A 16,977-nucleotide genomic window follows, 5' to 3' on the forward strand; every position below is an offset into this window, starting at 1 on the left:
ACTAAGGCTGTTTGAAAGATTTTCTTCTATAAAATTAACCGATTCTAGACTAATTCCACTCAACATTTCTGAAACACACATAATTTTTTGGGAATAATCTGTATAAACTATGCTATAAACAAAAAATTATAGGATTACTTACCGAGTATGTACCGTTCGACTATGCCGTTGCTCAAAGCTTGTTTTCGTCACAGAACAGCACACGAAACGGTGGCCGCGATTTCTGATAACGAATTTTTCGCAGAAAAATAACTTGACCTTTGGAGACATCATTAATATAAATAATTTTTATGGCCGTTGAATAAGAAGTGTTTCTTTCACAAGAAATGTATAAAATTAGTGCTGTATTAGACTTACGGTACCTAATTTACATACTGTGCAGACGATAATAAACTCAACTTACTAGCCTAAAATCTCCGTAGCGTGTTGCCAGGCGGCAGAAAGCATATATATAATTATAATAAAGTTACAATAAATTAAGTTAATATATAATTATATATACAGTACCTAATTTATATATAATTAATATATAATTATATGTACAGTACCTAATTTATATATAATACTGTACAGACGATAGTAAACTCAATTTACCCGCCTAAACTCTCCGTAGCGTGGCGCTGGACGGCAGAAAGTATATATATAATTATAATAAAGTTACAATAAATTAAGTTAATATATAATTATATATACAGTACCTAATTTATATATAATTAATATATAATTATATGTACAGTACCTAATTTATATATAATACTGTACAGACGATAGCAAACTCAATTTAGCCGCCTAACCTCTCCGTAGCGTGGCGCAGGGCGGAGGAAAGTAGTTCGGCTGCTCATCCACTATTGGTCCAGATTCTATCAATCTTGTCGCGAAACGAGTCGGCGATGACGTTTTAGGAGCTCCTTTAAACGAATGTTGCTGCAATTTTTTCGCTACGTTATAGGAATGCACGTTATAGAGGGTCGACTGTAATTTTCAGACCAAGATGTTTCATATTCCACGGTCATTATGTTCTCCAGGCTCAACTCCACTGAGTTTTTCCTGAGTCATGTAAAAACAGTAGTGTGTGTTGAATACCCAGTAGTGCTGCATTATGTTGGCAAACTGGAGAGATACATATAACAGGTCTGAGAAATGGTGATACCAGGAATGCTGTGTGTCTTCTGTAATGTCATACCTGATTATCTACAACTTTTTTATTGTTGGTATAGGCAATCATTTTGAACATGTTCTTTAACAAAATAAAGTTCACTTTTTTGTCAATTTCTGCAATATTGTTTTTATCTTTTACAATCATAGTTTTTATGTTATGTGAAATTGTCTTAAATCGTGAGTCCCTTTGGTTATTTAGTGCTGGAATAAGCATACTCAACATGCTTATTCCAGCACTAATATGCTTATTCATATATTCATACAATGCTGGAAAGACTTCTTTTGCTTCTTGACAGATGTTTAAGTGGCTATCCTATGTGTGTGCATTTGTGTTTAATGAAATATAAAATTTTAAATTGATTTTTAGATGTAAATGATAATTGAGGAAAAGAAAGCTGACCAATGCATTGTAGACATAATATTTATTGATATATCACTTTGCTTGTAGTTTTCTCATATAATTAATTTTTGTAATATATACTTTATGATAGAGTAAGCTGAAACTTTGTCAGATAACTCAGAATTTAGTAGATTCAATTAAAACATGTCTTTTTAAGTTTCCAAATTCTGGAATACCAGATTCTATACGTTTGTGTTTATATACTCATAGAACATATGCATATCATCTCAACTTGGAACATGTTTTATTATTGTACTTTTAAGTTTATACTTAAATTTGCAATGTAAGAAATTTTCTGGATTACGATTATTTAAAAAACAGTTTTGCAGATTTGGCTAACTTAATCATTCATATAAAATTAATTTTCATTCATTTTTTCCTCATAATATTTTAATTTTTAAATATAATTTTTATGCATTTAAATTCTTGATGTAAATAAGCAACTATGAAAAAGTCTAAAAAAAATATTTAAATTTTTGTATTTTTATTCATATTAGATAGTAGTGAATATTTATTATTTTGTGTAGAGTATACAAATATCTGTAGTAATAAATAGAACTTATAGTTCCTGTTAATTTTTCCAATATGACTTACTTCTAACTCCAAACCAAAACAGTGCTTAACTCAATATAACTTCTTTCTTTCTTTCACTAATGTTTTCAAACTTACAGTTCTTCTTCAGGTGAAAAAAAGACAGACAAAATTGATGGTATTTGAACAGATCTTTTTCAAATCAATTCTGAAACAGAATATTCTAAGGAAACCTGTGCAATCTTCGTCTTACTTTGCGCATGCTCTGTTCGAATACTATTTATTTTGTCCATTTTTTTCACCTGTAGAAGAACTGTAAGTTCGAAAACGTTAGTGAAAGAAAGAAGTTATATTGAGTTAAGCACTATTTTGGTTTGGAGTTAGAAGTAAGCCGTATATTATACAGTGTGTCTGGATGTTTTTATAAATTTTTCCAATATAAAGATATTTATCTTAAATGTAAAATTAATTGTCAAAATTCTTTTTAGTTTTATTTTATATTCTGATGACCAAAAAAAGTAGAATCAGTTTCATTTAGAAACTAAAAACTTACTAAAATGATAAAGCTTGATTGCTTTTTTTTAAGTTAAATACTAAAGAATGAAATTCTTTATAAGTATCATAGTAGATATATAAATGATAATGATTTTATGTTATTGTTGATTTGGATCGATGATAAATAAATATGCATAAACTAAAAATAGGAAGTTTTATTCCAATGACTCCAAAGTGTATGTGCCATGCTGTGAAATTTATATTTAATTTGTGTGATAAAATAAAAATGTTTTTGAATAGGCCAATTTATGATATTTGTCTAAATATAAAAAGTTATGCAGATGTTTATTTGCAAAACCACAACTCTTATTATCTGTTATGTAGAACTTATTACAAAACATTTATAAAAATAAAATATAATAAAATATTTCTTTTTGTAAAACACTTTGTAAAATGTTTCTGTTATCAGAACAAAATGATGTAGTGATATTAATCAATTTTTAGAACAATACTTTTGTTAAACTTTTGTTTTTATAATTGAGAAATGATCATTTCTTACTATGAAATGGATTATGATATTTTTCTATCTAGATTCCATAATGAAGTAAAGCAATACACCTTTTACCAGTGGGTAAGATTGGAAAAATGTTAACCTACTGTTAAAGGTGTATTGCTTACTTTATTAGTTTAACTACATGGTTACAGGTTCAAGTCCTACTCCAGACAAATTCTTTACTTTCCAGAGTATTCTGAATCAAAATTAATTAATTTATAATTAATTGAGTGATGGTGGCTTAACTACAAATATCTCTAGCCAAATTGTTTGTTTCAGCTTATTAATTAATTAATTAGCATTAATACAGCATGATAAAAATCTGGCATATCATTTGGTAAAATAAAGATTTTGTAATTGGGTAAAATTTCATTAAGTCTAGATAGTGATGTTTTAAGTCTAATGCATATGTAGGACGATTCAAAAGAATGGGAAATTTTAAAATGTGTTGTGGCAGCTGTGGGAGGCAGGTGGCAATAACTGACATATAAAACTCTGCTAACAACATTTTACTATTTAGTAATCATGGAGTATGCTTATTATGCCATTGCAGTCGAAGCATATTACATGAATAGCAGTGTAGAGGCTGAATGTAAAAAATTTCATCAGCATTTGAATATAGGATGGCATTGTTGTATTCCATCAGCACATGCAATTAACATGAGTCCATAATTTTGAGGAGATAGGTTTGTCTCTGAAAAAAATCTGTGGGGAGACCCTGAATTGCTTGTATAGCAGACAATATTGAGGCTGCTTGAGTTGCTATCATAAGTCTACAGCATTCAGTCTGACTTCATGTAGTTTTGCTATAGGTGCATCATCATTTGAGTGTTCAAAGAATACCATCATTGGATTTAAGGTTCCATCCATATAAGTTACATATGGTCCTGCAAATGCAACCTGTTAAGTCATGCAAACTGTGTGTGTAGAGAAGGTGGTCATCTATCCAATGTCTTTAAGAAAAAAATTGTAGGTGTGAAATTTGTCAATGGTATACTCTGTATTATTAACTGACAAATAAATGTTTCTAAAGTATTTATTCTCTTCCATTAATTAATGTCCATACTGAAGTCCATAATTTTGAGGAGGACTCAAAATTATGGACAAAATTAAAATTAGTAGATATATCCAGCGATATCATAGGAAAATTTGTTCTACACATCCTTATTGGAGCAATACTAATGGATGATGGAGTGTCAACATACTAATGAAGAGTTTCTTACCAACCTTCAGAGCAAAGTTAACAGAATTGCATGCATGAAACTGGCTGGGTTATTAGAGTTAAAGTATGCCATAATCCATTTCCCAGGCATCCTGACACTATTTCCATTTGCAAAGATACACAAACAGGGCCAACAATTACATTATATAGTGGATAAGGCAAGGTCACCAAATTTATCAGTTGGTGGAACACCTAAAACATTACAAATACTCCAGAGCCAGTGCAAAAGAACTGATAAATGAGTTATAGGGTATTGTGTTAAAGGATAATGAGTAAATAACAATTTTTGACTTTATTTCATTGTATCCATCAGTGAGAGAAGAACCATGTTTTTACATCCTAAGAGATTTCTTTCTCAATATAATACCATCTGCACAATCACATCATTGACAAGTATTGTTATGTTATAGGAAAATTCATTGAATTGTTTCAATACTGCATGTGAATAGTTTCTCATGGAAGACAAATCCTGTTATTCTTTTACTGCAACAGTTATACTACATTATAATGTTTTAAAATTAAGTGATTCCTTCATTAATTATTACATATGCTTATTTATATAACAACACACTAAACTTAATTTATCATAGTGTTGAAGAGATGAAATGTGTGGTGCTCTGGTTTCATTGTAATCTGTATTTTTTGTGGGAACCTATAGAGTAACTAAGAAAAATTTAGTTTTGATTGGTCAAAGCATTTAGGAGTTAATAGTAAATATACAACTATTCTATTATATATAAATTATATATAGCTAATGATAAATGGAGAAAAATACTTTTCTCATTGTACATATTTGGTGAATTGTAAATACATTCAACAATTACATACAAAAAAAATAATTGTTTACTTCTATATTATGTTTCTATCTAATTTTTAACCTTAGTCTTTGATGTTTAATAAACAAAGATTTTTCCTTTTCTTTGATGATGATGATGATGATAATAATAATAATAACAGCAGCAACTCATCTTTTTTGGATTATGGTTATTTAAATTAAAGTTTGAGAACATTTTGCATTATTTCTGAGGTTGATTTAAAAATTTTACTTGAAATGTTTTGAATTACATAATTTGTATAAAAAATAGAATGTTAATTTTAAAAATTGCAGTATTTTAAAGATTATAAAATTATAATATAATTAAAATTAACCTTTTTTTTTTTTTTTCTTTATTTAGCTAATTGCCATATTGAAAGATGTACAGATTCACCAGAGAAGAAGGTGAAGCATGTTTCTAATTTTTCTAAACAGTTTGACAGAAATAATCAAACCAGATATTGCAGAGATATTAAAACAGATAATATGAATACACATATAGTCAAAAACAGTCAAGTTGCCAAAGTGCCTCCTTTCACAGTGAAAAATGACTGTAAATCTCCTATTTCTCATAATGAATCTTATCACCATACTTTACCTTGTGATAATAAACATTCCATTGATGTTTTGCTAACGCCTGCAACAGGCACTCCGGACAGTCAAAAAGATCTCGTGGCTGAAATTGATGCAGATTCTAGTTTAGTAAGTCACTGTCTCCAAGAGGCAGAAATGTTGGAACAAGAATTATCTCGGAAATTACAAAGACAACAACAGGTTGTCACTGGAGGAACTGCTCCCACTTCCGTTACAGAATGTACCTCACCAAAACTACCTACTTCCAGAACAAGGCCAACTGGTTTACATAAGTCTTCGATTCAAAAACCATCAGGAGTACCATCTCGAGAACGTAGTCAATCTGGTGGATCTCTGCGTTCATCTCCCTATCAAAATACCACAAGTGGTAAATGCATACCAAAAATTGAACATTCCATAAAAGATCACAAAAATACTTCAGGCAGACCATCACTGCCTAGACCAATTTCCTCCAACCGACATTTTCGTTCCATGGAAAGTGTTGTATCTCATTCCAGACAGACCCTACATTCTACAACACAAAGCAGATACCTTCGATCAACTAAAAGCAAAACGGCAGTTCCAAGAAAAGAAAATTGATTCTTCTAGTTCAGATAGTAAAAAATATGCGATAGTATAAATGCATTTAACTTTTAAAAAGTAAGATGTTTTTCTCCAATTAAATTGGATTGCACCAAGATTCTTGGTTTTTTGCAGTACTCTATATAAAATGTTTTAATAGCAATTGACAGTTGACAATGCTATTACTTGTATATAGTTTTGCCAAAGGTTTTATCTAGTTAGATTTGGATGTTTTTATCCATTTCTTGTTATATTTAAAGCTGTTGTGCTAGTCAGTATAGTTGCATGTTTATTCCAGAAATCTCAAATGAGTCATCTTCACTAGTCATTTTCTTTGCTTTTAAATATATATATATATATATAATACAAGTATAATATATATATATCTACACACACAAATAAAAGAAATAGAACTAAAATTTATTTTAATAAAAAAACAATGCCCTATTGGTTTTATTTTAACTGTAATTTTTTAAAAATAAAATAGTTATAGAGTGCCTTGTAAATTTTGTGCTGTATTTTTTTATATATATAAATAGTTATGTTAGCTGAGAACTCCAGCTATATTAGTTTGTTTTCTTTGTTTTTTTTTATATGTTTTAAAGATAACTTTTAGGCACAATTACAGAAAGAGAAGTGGGATAACAGTATTGTTTACACATTTTTGGAAGGATATTTTTCAATACAAGGGATTTATATAAAGAATATTCAATTTCTTTTTTAAAAGACTCTAAAAAGCATTTATATTTATAATTATTTTTTATTTTAATTATCTGTTTTTAATTTATTCAGTATGTTAGAATTGAATAAATAATGCCAAATATAATTTATCCATATTTAATTATTTAAGTAATATACTACTTAGAAATAGTATAGTGTAGCTAAAGTAATGTTTACTATAAAATATTTTATTTTAGTTTTTTTAAAAGAATGCTCATTTTATTTTTAATTACAGAATAGTACAAATATTAATTTATGTTTGCCAAATATTTTAGAATGTCCCCAACCTTTAGTCAAAAGCTTAAAGAATAAATTTAAAAAAAATTTAGAATCAGTTTTATTAAGAAAAATGTGCACAAGCCCAAGTTAAACATTAAAAAACTGAATAAAAATTTTATAAATAACTGAATATTTGCTGTAAACAGACTGTTACCTGTATAGCATTGCTATTGATTGGGGACTGTTCAATTAATAATAACAATAATAATGAAATTTTGAATATTAATTAATGTAAAAATATATTTATTATTTTTTTAAATTAAAAAGTTTAAAAAATGTCCTGTGACAAAATTTAGTTTTGCTGAATTTATAAATTTATTACCAAAAAGTTACAAATATTTGTGTGTTTTTTACAGTCAGATCTGATAAAATCTTCATATATGAATGTGAAAATCAATTTTATACAAATATTTTCTATCACTTTTATATATTTATTTAAATAAGATTTGGTATGGTCGAAATAATTTTGAATAATTTTGATATGACTTCCATTTCCTTTAAGTTAACTTGCACAATGTGTTGATTCCAAAAGAGTAAAATCTAAATTTTAATTTTATCGGATTTCCTGCCTAAATCAACTATGCATAATTCTTCTGTTTGTCATGTTTTAATTTAAAAAACCTATTAGTAATGTATAATAAAAGAGCTTAAATTTATATGTAAAATATTATATATGGTACAGATACATATGTATATATACCATATATATAAATATACAGGGTGTCACATAAATCCAGGCCTGTAGGAGTTATGTTGATGCTTATTTATTCTTTTACAGGTGAAGCATGAAGCATGACACTAAATAAATAAGAATGAGTTCAAGTTATTTTGACAAGGACCATTAGTCAGTGTGAAGTTTAAAAGACCATTCAATCAGATCATTGTATGTGATCTGTGGGAAGTCTTGATATATCCTGTCAACTTTTTGGCAACTTCATGCTAACTGCAAACCCCACCATCAAAACAACTTGAATTCATTCCTCCTTATTGGGCACCATGCTTTATCTGTAAAAGAATAAACATATCAACTCCAGTGGGAGCCAAACTTATGGGACACTTTGTATACAAATATTATTTTAACTCTTAATTTTATACTATCATGTGTACATGTTTATGTCTGTAAAAATAAAATCCTATGTTTTTGCATAGTATGGATTTTTATACACTTAAGTCAACATGTTTTATAACCCTTAGGTTGTCCAATGTTATATATTTCCTTCCATTTTAGAAGAATTTCTTAAGGAAATGAATGTATTAAGAATGATATATGCCAAGATCTATCTGTCAAGAATCTATATTGTAGAAAAATGTACAATTGAAAATGTAGTTGAGATATTTTTCTCTAATTCATAAAAAAAACAAAAAAAAAAGATTATAGGGTAGTTGTCTTTTATATACTTTTAATATAAAGCTAATGTTAAGTTGCAGCTGTTTTAGAAAGCAGATTACATTGTGATGTTTTATTTTTGCTTTAATATAATTATTGAAGTATTTTTTGTGTGCTGTAAATGTTTAAATTATTATTCAAACGTTTTTCATTTTATCTTGATTGTTTTCTTAACATATTTTGAATTGTACTATGAATATGACTATGATAATGTACAGCAAGCTTATGGTAAATGCAAAAATGTCATTACACATTGTACATGTGCATAATATATACAATTATTTCAAATGTTTTGTCTGTGTCTTGTTTTATTATATTTAAATACAACTAAATTTCTCAAATTTAATTAAAATATCATTGAAAACTTGTTTTCTAAGTTTTGTTAAGACCTTATTTATACTAAAACTGAATATGAAACTCATAACTTTGCAATCAATCCCAGTGATATGTTCCTAAAACTCAAAAATTTAAAAATATTGTACTTGCAAATATTTTTTGATTAATTAATGAGAAATTATCACGTATTTTAAATAACATTATTGTGTAAAAACGTGATTTAATGAATACATTTACGTAAAATTTACAGGAATATATCAACTAATGGTAGCATAATTAAAATTGAAGAAATACAATTCGAATTTTCTCAGAGAAAATTTTGATGAAGTCTTACTTCAAAAGTAAAACAAAAACGGGGGATAATCTAACATATATTGTAATTAACACTGAAAATCATGGGTGCTTCTTAGCAGTAAGCAACGTTTGTTTTCCATATAGAAGCGCCCATAATTCTCGTTCATCACTGCTATGAGAAACTAAAGTGAACGGGTGGGAAATTATTACATAATATGCCATAATAGCTTCGGACGGCCATGAAAGTATTGATATATTTAAGACTGAATTTTTTATGGAATACCATAAATTATAATTTTTCCATTGTTTCGCTATCGTTTACTGTATCCTGCATCAGTCTTGATGTATTCGGCAAAATTTTCGCGTTAAGCGTCCCAGTTATAAAACATTTCAGAATAGCCGAATTGACAAAATATTACACTCCTTTTTGAGTGCGGTTCCAAGCTTCAGAAGTTTTCATAATTTGGTCCAGTTTCTTATCTGCCGGCTGCTTTGTTGCAGCTTGACCAGACCACAGAAACATGAAAAATAACATGTCAAATGGAAAGTATTTTTTAAAAAGTTGTGATGTAGAAGAAATGTAACTACGAAGTGAACAATTCAGTAGGAAACGGTTTTCTTATAGCAATTTATCCAGAGTAAAAGAAACTGCCAATAATTTTCGTAGATTTGAAGATTATTCTGATTGAAAGTGATTTTTTTAAAGCGTAAAAAATAACCGATTAAATAAATATGAAAACTTTTAAAACATTAAAAGAGAAAACAATCCCATTTTCAAAAAAACTGCTTCAGCATATTTTAAAATTCCATCGCTGGGTTCTTGTAAAATGGGCCCCTTAGCAAAGAAATGATGTAGAGTCAATCACAATTCACCAATTTTAATGGTGGCGACTAAATGGTGAGGGACGAGCCTGACATATCCAGGACAGATCGCTCGTAATCAATTGTCTGATATTCCTGACCTGGCTCGAACCCGGTTCCCCACAGAGCAGGCTGGCGCCTTTACCGTCTCGCCCTCCCAGCGGCCTCAGTATCTTTTTAGCATTATTTGAAAAATATTTAGATTCAATATTACAATAATTTCATGATGAAAATCTAAACTGTCTAAATATAAAATAGGTCGATGTAAATTTTTTAAACTGTCCTGTGGGCACTAAGAGGGCCTCTTTTAGCAAGTCCATTTTTGGTTCGGACAGGCCCACAATGGGGCTGCCGGATGGTGAGGGAGGCCCAACATATCCGGACGGACCACTCCTCGAAAAATTCCTGGGGATTTTTTGACCCATCCGGATTCAAAACGGTATCTGAATCCTGACAGGTTGAGGAATCCCAGTTTTCGACAAGTGGTCTGTTCCGATCCTCGTTTCTCGCCACTGGTACCTCATTGTGGGCCTGATCGAATACATAATAAACATACTAAAATAACCATCATAGGGCGGAAAAAATAATTATGTACATATGTTGTACCAGTCGACCCCCCTATAACACTGTTGATTTTTCCGTTTTTTATGAATTCCATGTTGTACGAGTCACTTAGATTTTACAAATACGTATGCCAGGCTGTGAACGACTCACGTATTTGTAAAATCTAAGTGACTCGTACAATATGGAATTCATATAAAACGGAAAAATCAACAGTGTTATAGGGGGTCGACTTATTATGAAAACAATATTTTATAATAATAATGATTTATTGTATAAAACACTATACAATAAACGTTTGAATAGATGAACAATAATATCTGGTAATGAAGGAGATTATTTTCATGCATTATCATCATAAAATTAATGTTCGTCTAGCAGAGAAAATATCTAAAAATGTTATTACGAAAAAATAAAGGCTATATAATTTTTTATTACCATTTTTATAAGCCTGCAACAGTACAGATATCCCTCGGATAACACGGTAATTACATTTCGAAAAAGTGTTGTGTTATGCAAATCCGTGCTATACGAAACAAAGGACTAATACAAAACATGGAGTTAGTTCCAAAAGTTAACAAAAGTATACTATTGTTTTTCGTTAGTAAGAGAAATATGTTTTTTAAAGCAATCGATAATTTATTTCCAATCAATAATAAACTAAAAATCACAATTATAAGTACTGTATTACGCGTTAATATTAATTTTAGTTAAACCAGGGCGTTTTCTTTTTACAAAGTATCATCGTCTTTTGAGCATTTTTGTTGATCTTGGTCAAAAATATCAGCAACGTCTTCATTTTACTTATTTTTTATTGTATCATAAAAGAATGTTATTAATCGAAAATTTGTTCTAGATGGTTCTCATTTATTCAGTCGAGTATCGAGCGATTTTTCTCTAGAATTTGTGTTCGAATACAGAATTGTTTGAGTACTGAGATACAGCTGTATTTCGTCCGTCATTTGTATGAATGAAGTAATCATTCGTAGGTAAGTAATACCTATGGTTAAAAAAAGTTTAATAACACTTACCTAAAATATGTTTAAATAAACTTTAGTAAATACGAAGATTAATGTATAAAACCAAAACACGGTGACAGTCTTAAATGCTAATGTCTGAAAGCAACGCAAACAATATCAGATTGATAGGAAATTTAGGACAAGGAAGAAAAAAAATTGTACTATCAATTTTCATTAAAGTAAGCCTGACGAAAAGCACAAAACAAATTAAAAATTTCAATATTGTAAAATCTGTCGGAAAATTTGAGACGATACACATGCTTACAATTAAGTGGAATAAAAATTATTCAATTAAGATTTTTCTAAAAGTTTGATTTCGTTTTCAGATTATTCAAATTTGTATGTTTATGCTAATTCTCCTTAATACTGATTTTTCTTTTTTTAGTTTTAAATGTTCACATATCCTTGAACAGTAAGATTTTAACTGCGCACGAGCGTAACAAGGAACGTAGATTTTTTTAATCGGGATAAAAAAGTTTGATTCTTATTTGAAATAAACTCGATCTTTTTCCCTTTTAGTTTTTGGCGTGTAACAATAATTGCTGAACATATTGCATCACTCAAATTCTTTGTAGATAAAAAATTTCAAGATAATTTTATTTTTTATTGAAGGAAAATAATTTTAAAATTTTCCTTTCTTTTAAACTGATATATAATTAAGAATTTCGGAAAAAGTTTTCAAGAAAATAAGTAGAAAAATATTTTTGGAATTTTATTTATGTTTCAGCATATATTATAATAAATTTGTTAAAAGAGGATATATACTGTATTGTAATATTATTTATTTCATTGCAAACTTAAATCAAGAAAGAAAGTCTTTTTTTTTCACATTTCCATCTTACTGCTCTACCATACGTCCTATTACTATGAGGAATCCTACACCTTGTTTGATCTGGACTTCTATGATAGTTTCGTGGATAATTCAGATAAGGGTGTCGTTAGACTACTTCGTTTTTATTGAACCAACATCATTTAAAATTAGGTTTATTTACTATAGGCATATCATCTATATTCAAAGCGATCGTAATTAAAATACTTCTTTAACGCTAAACGGAGCCAACGGAGAGATACATAGCAGTCAAATACAACCAAGTTTGGCATTAGGACATCTGTAATTTAGGGATTAGAAATTTGATAGTAACAATTTACTTAGATTGAAAAGAGAGGATAAAATTTAATGACATTAAATATTAAAAAGTATACTTTCTTTCTTTAAAAAAAAAATATATATACCGTTTAATTTTACTTTAATTTTATCTATATGTTAGGATATATCGAGGATTAGTTAACGACATCTATTTTAATGCGTGATTCAGTTACAGACGATAGAAGTGAATCATTGACAAGTTTTTCTAATACTTTTCTCTTGTTTCATCATATTAGAAGATTTCGTAAACGGATAAGAATTAATACATTTTTTTAGCATTCTTATTTGATATTATCATCGATTTCGGATAGGCCCACTTTATTATTGATTCGTTTTCCTTTTTTTTCTGGTTGAAGAAACATTTTTGATAACGTAAAATGTCAAAATCTATGAATCATTATTAAAGAAATATGAATGTTTTTTTCTAGTTTCGTCTAGATTTTATTTTTTGATGATAACTTATGCTATACATAAAAATTATATATTCTTTCATACACGTATATTAACAAATTTACGAAGAAAAGTTAACTGAATGAATAAAACAAATATTATCTTCGTTATTGTTAAATGTAAATCATATTTTTTGATTTCATCCAATTTAAAAATACGATACCATACAATTTAATGAGTATATTAAATATAAAACTCCCTTGATATAACGATAAATTACATAGAGTTTAGTGTATAAATCCTTCTCCTCCTGTTTCCCATATGTGGGGTCAGGATTTTTCTTGTTCTGTACCCACCAGTGATCAAGTGGATAAAATCATCGAACACTAATCGCCTTGTCAATGAATGGTCGCATGGAGTTTTCCGTGTTTTCTTCACATGTCTAACAGCTAAATAGAGTCCAGCTTCCTGTAGAAAGTCTTCCCGCGAGGTATCCCCAATAGAGATCGACCATATACTGCGTTACTTTATTCCATCTATCCATCTTTCTTATTCTGGTCTTCTATCCTTGTATGTCTATTGTTATGGGTTCCTTGAAGCTGCAGTATGCCATATCTTTCTTAACTCTCTGCCAACCCGTAACTAGGAGTGGGCGGAGGGGGCGGCATTTTTGATTAAGTGAATCTTTCTATATTATCTATAGAACATCAATCAACAAACGAAATAATTTTGATAGCATCATAAATGATTTAACTAGTAAAAAACAAGTAAAATACATTTGTAATTTTGTATTTTAATTTATAAATAAAAGAAATAAAATTATTTTTTCTTAAACTTAGTTTTCAGATTGTGTCTGAATAGATTTGATGTGTATTATATATTTCCCAAAGAAAGGACGGCAATTTCCAATTTTATTGGATTTTCTCCTTTTCATGCGCATGAAAGAATCAGTTAAATTAAATAGGTCATAAACAAATGTCGACTAAAACGTGAAAATGCATTTGTATACATACGGAACATTAAAAATATTTATATAAAGGCTTAGAATTAAAGCTTTCAACATTTCTCATTAAAATGAGAAAAAAGCGCGGTTATTTAAGGTTTGATAAGATATAGTAATCTTGTCAAATTTGGGCAATCTGTCAAGAAGGGATACCACCTGGGAGGGGAAACTAACATCTTTCTAGGTGTTAGGTACGTAAAAAAAACATCGAAAACCACATGCCAGCATGGACCCGCGACGAAATACCAGTGCTCAGTGGTTTTATCCACTCAGCCATATCCACTAAACATCACGTATACACGATGTTTAGGCAATAAGCGATGTTTAGATGTATAGACGCGATTATTTAAGTGCCTATAGATAATTTTCAAGTGAAAATAATATTTATTTATTAAAATTAAGTGAATCCTTTTTTACAACAACCGTATTAAAATCATATAAAACGGAAAGTTTCGTAGATTCAGATTATAAATACGTTAGAATTATTAAATGTTATATTACAGTTATCAATTTATATTAAATATCTCATGTAATATCATGTAGTTACTACTGTATAACTCAGATATAATTAACTAAAGTCTTAATATAGGTCAGAAAGCCAAGGCGCCAGTGAACCGCTCTGGAAGATCGGGATGTAATTCGTGCGACTAACTCACCAGGAATTTTTCATGGGCGATCTTTATCGGATATGTCGGGTTCCATCCCTCACCAGCCGGTCGTCCCAATTGTCGGCTGGCCGAACCCACGACGGGTGTGGAAAAAAGGTACTTTTGATGTCCATAGGGCGGAAAGATTTAAAAATGGAAAAATAACATATTATCAACGAACAACGGAAATCCCCAGAAGATAGGGCATAGATATTAGATACTATCCTGATCCAAGTAAGAAGATCCACCGAAACGCCAAGCCATTTATTAAAGTACCATTGAGCTGTACAATATCTTTTCTACTGAAAAAATTTCAAATTTGTGTTCTTCCTTTGCGATCTCTTCTAACAACAGCCAGATGACCTAGGCATTAATTAAAGAAGACAGCATTTGTAGACATGCTTTGTAGGACTCGTATTCAGTGTGGGTCGAATCCTCGGAAATTTTCTCTAGTATTTTAACCCAAATATATCGGGTCCAATCTCTTACCATTCGGCCGCCTCATTATGGGTCTGGCCGAATCTATGATGAGCATGAAAAAATGTTATTGGTACCTACAAGAGGGGAAGAGCTAAAAGAAATGCCCTTCCTATTTTAACATCGATTTTTATTTCGGAATAGCACAAAGAGCTCCTAAATTTATTTGAGCTATTGTTGAAGGATGATCACTTCCCTTTGCGTAATAGCAGTGTGAAGAAAAAAAATAGAGAACTTACAAATAGGAAAATAATATACTTTGGTAAGCGAAGAGACGTCATTTCTATAAAGAAAAAGTGTATATTCTTGATTTTCTTAGTGTTAATTTTCTTTTATAAATTGAGAAGTAATTTCATGTTATATGTATATAGGCTTGTACCATAGAACTCTACGACCTAATTATTTTCTGGTAAGCCATCGTATTTCCATAAGTGAGATGGTGTTTCTGAAAATACATACAGAAATGATCAAGAAAAAGTATGATACTTAACTTACAATCATAAAGAAAAGTTAAACCAGTCGTAAAAGTGGAGAATGAAAAGAGCGGTCGTAAAATGGGAACATATTATTTACAGTTGAGTAGCCAAATTAATTCCTATTTTTTCAAATTAGATAACTATAAAATATTTTCTATAGTTTGTATTATTATTATGATATACAGTTCAACAGTTATAGGCCTACTACATAATACTTACAATTAAATTTTATTTAGTTTTAATTGTGCAATTTTTTATGGTTCAAAAAGTTTATAATTTTAAAAATCACTCACCAAGCATAAAAGTATGCAATTATCAAAACATATCTTTATATTTGAGTCAGTTTGAATATTAAAAATTAGCAAAATAATATCTAGAAATCAAATAATAATAATATGTTTAAGATAATTTACGAATTTAGAATGAAGAATACTTATATTATTATTTTATAAAATAATAATATAAGTATGCATAATTTTATTAAGTTATGTTGTATGTAAATGCAGTTTGCCCGATTTGATTTTAAAAATTTGTAGCAAAAATAAATTATTTATAAAAAATATTACAAATAATAAAAAGTATTAAAACAGACAGGGTCAATAATTATAAAATATTATATTTTATATATATGTGTATAAACGTATAAATAATTTCATATATAAAAAATATAATATTTTTTTATATATGAAATTATTTTTACGTTTTTTTATAGTGCAAAATGAGTTTTATATGTATTAAATTCTAAATATAATTATGTTTTATATGCATTCATTGGCATAAATGTTAGCCAGTAAAAGCAAAAAACAACCATCCAGATAGAATTGCTCGATTACTGTAAAAACTAAGCACTAAGCTATGCTTAAGATATGTAAATGGTTACAGTTGTGAGCGATTGTAGGCTAAGTAATGTCTCCACAACGCCTTAATTAAAATCGCTATCGCTTACTATATTACAACTTTTACTTGTTTGTTGTTTGTAGAACTTCTAACGCTAAACATGCCTGTACGATCCAGTAAAACTCAATATACACAAGCGATGGAGTTTGAGAAAA

The 16,977-nt window shown here is 29.1% G+C and overlaps 1 protein-coding gene across 3 annotated transcripts in view; it reads left to right on the forward strand.

Moving 5' to 3' along the window:
- LOC111639138 overlaps window positions 1-8,972 on the forward strand; it is a 73,744-nt gene extending 64,772 nt beyond the window's left edge. For all 3 annotated transcript variants that reach the window (XM_023384925.1, XM_023384927.1, XM_023384926.1), the window contains exon 13: window positions 5,535-8,972. In XM_023384925.1, coding sequence (XP_023240693.1) covers window positions 5,535-6,346 — 812 coding nt within the window. In that variant the 3' untranslated portion in view covers window positions 6,347-8,972. The remainder of the gene's footprint in view (window positions 1-5,534) is intronic.
- The last annotated feature ends 8,005 nt before the right edge of the window (window positions 8,973-16,977 follow it).

This window comes from Centruroides sculpturatus, unplaced genomic scaffold (genome assembly GCF_000671375.1).
Source record: "Centruroides sculpturatus isolate CEXI.00-Female unplaced genomic scaffold, Cexi_2.0 scaffold1228, whole genome shotgun sequence".
Lineage (NCBI taxonomy): Eukaryota > Metazoa > Arthropoda > Arachnida > Scorpiones > Buthidae > Centruroides > Centruroides sculpturatus.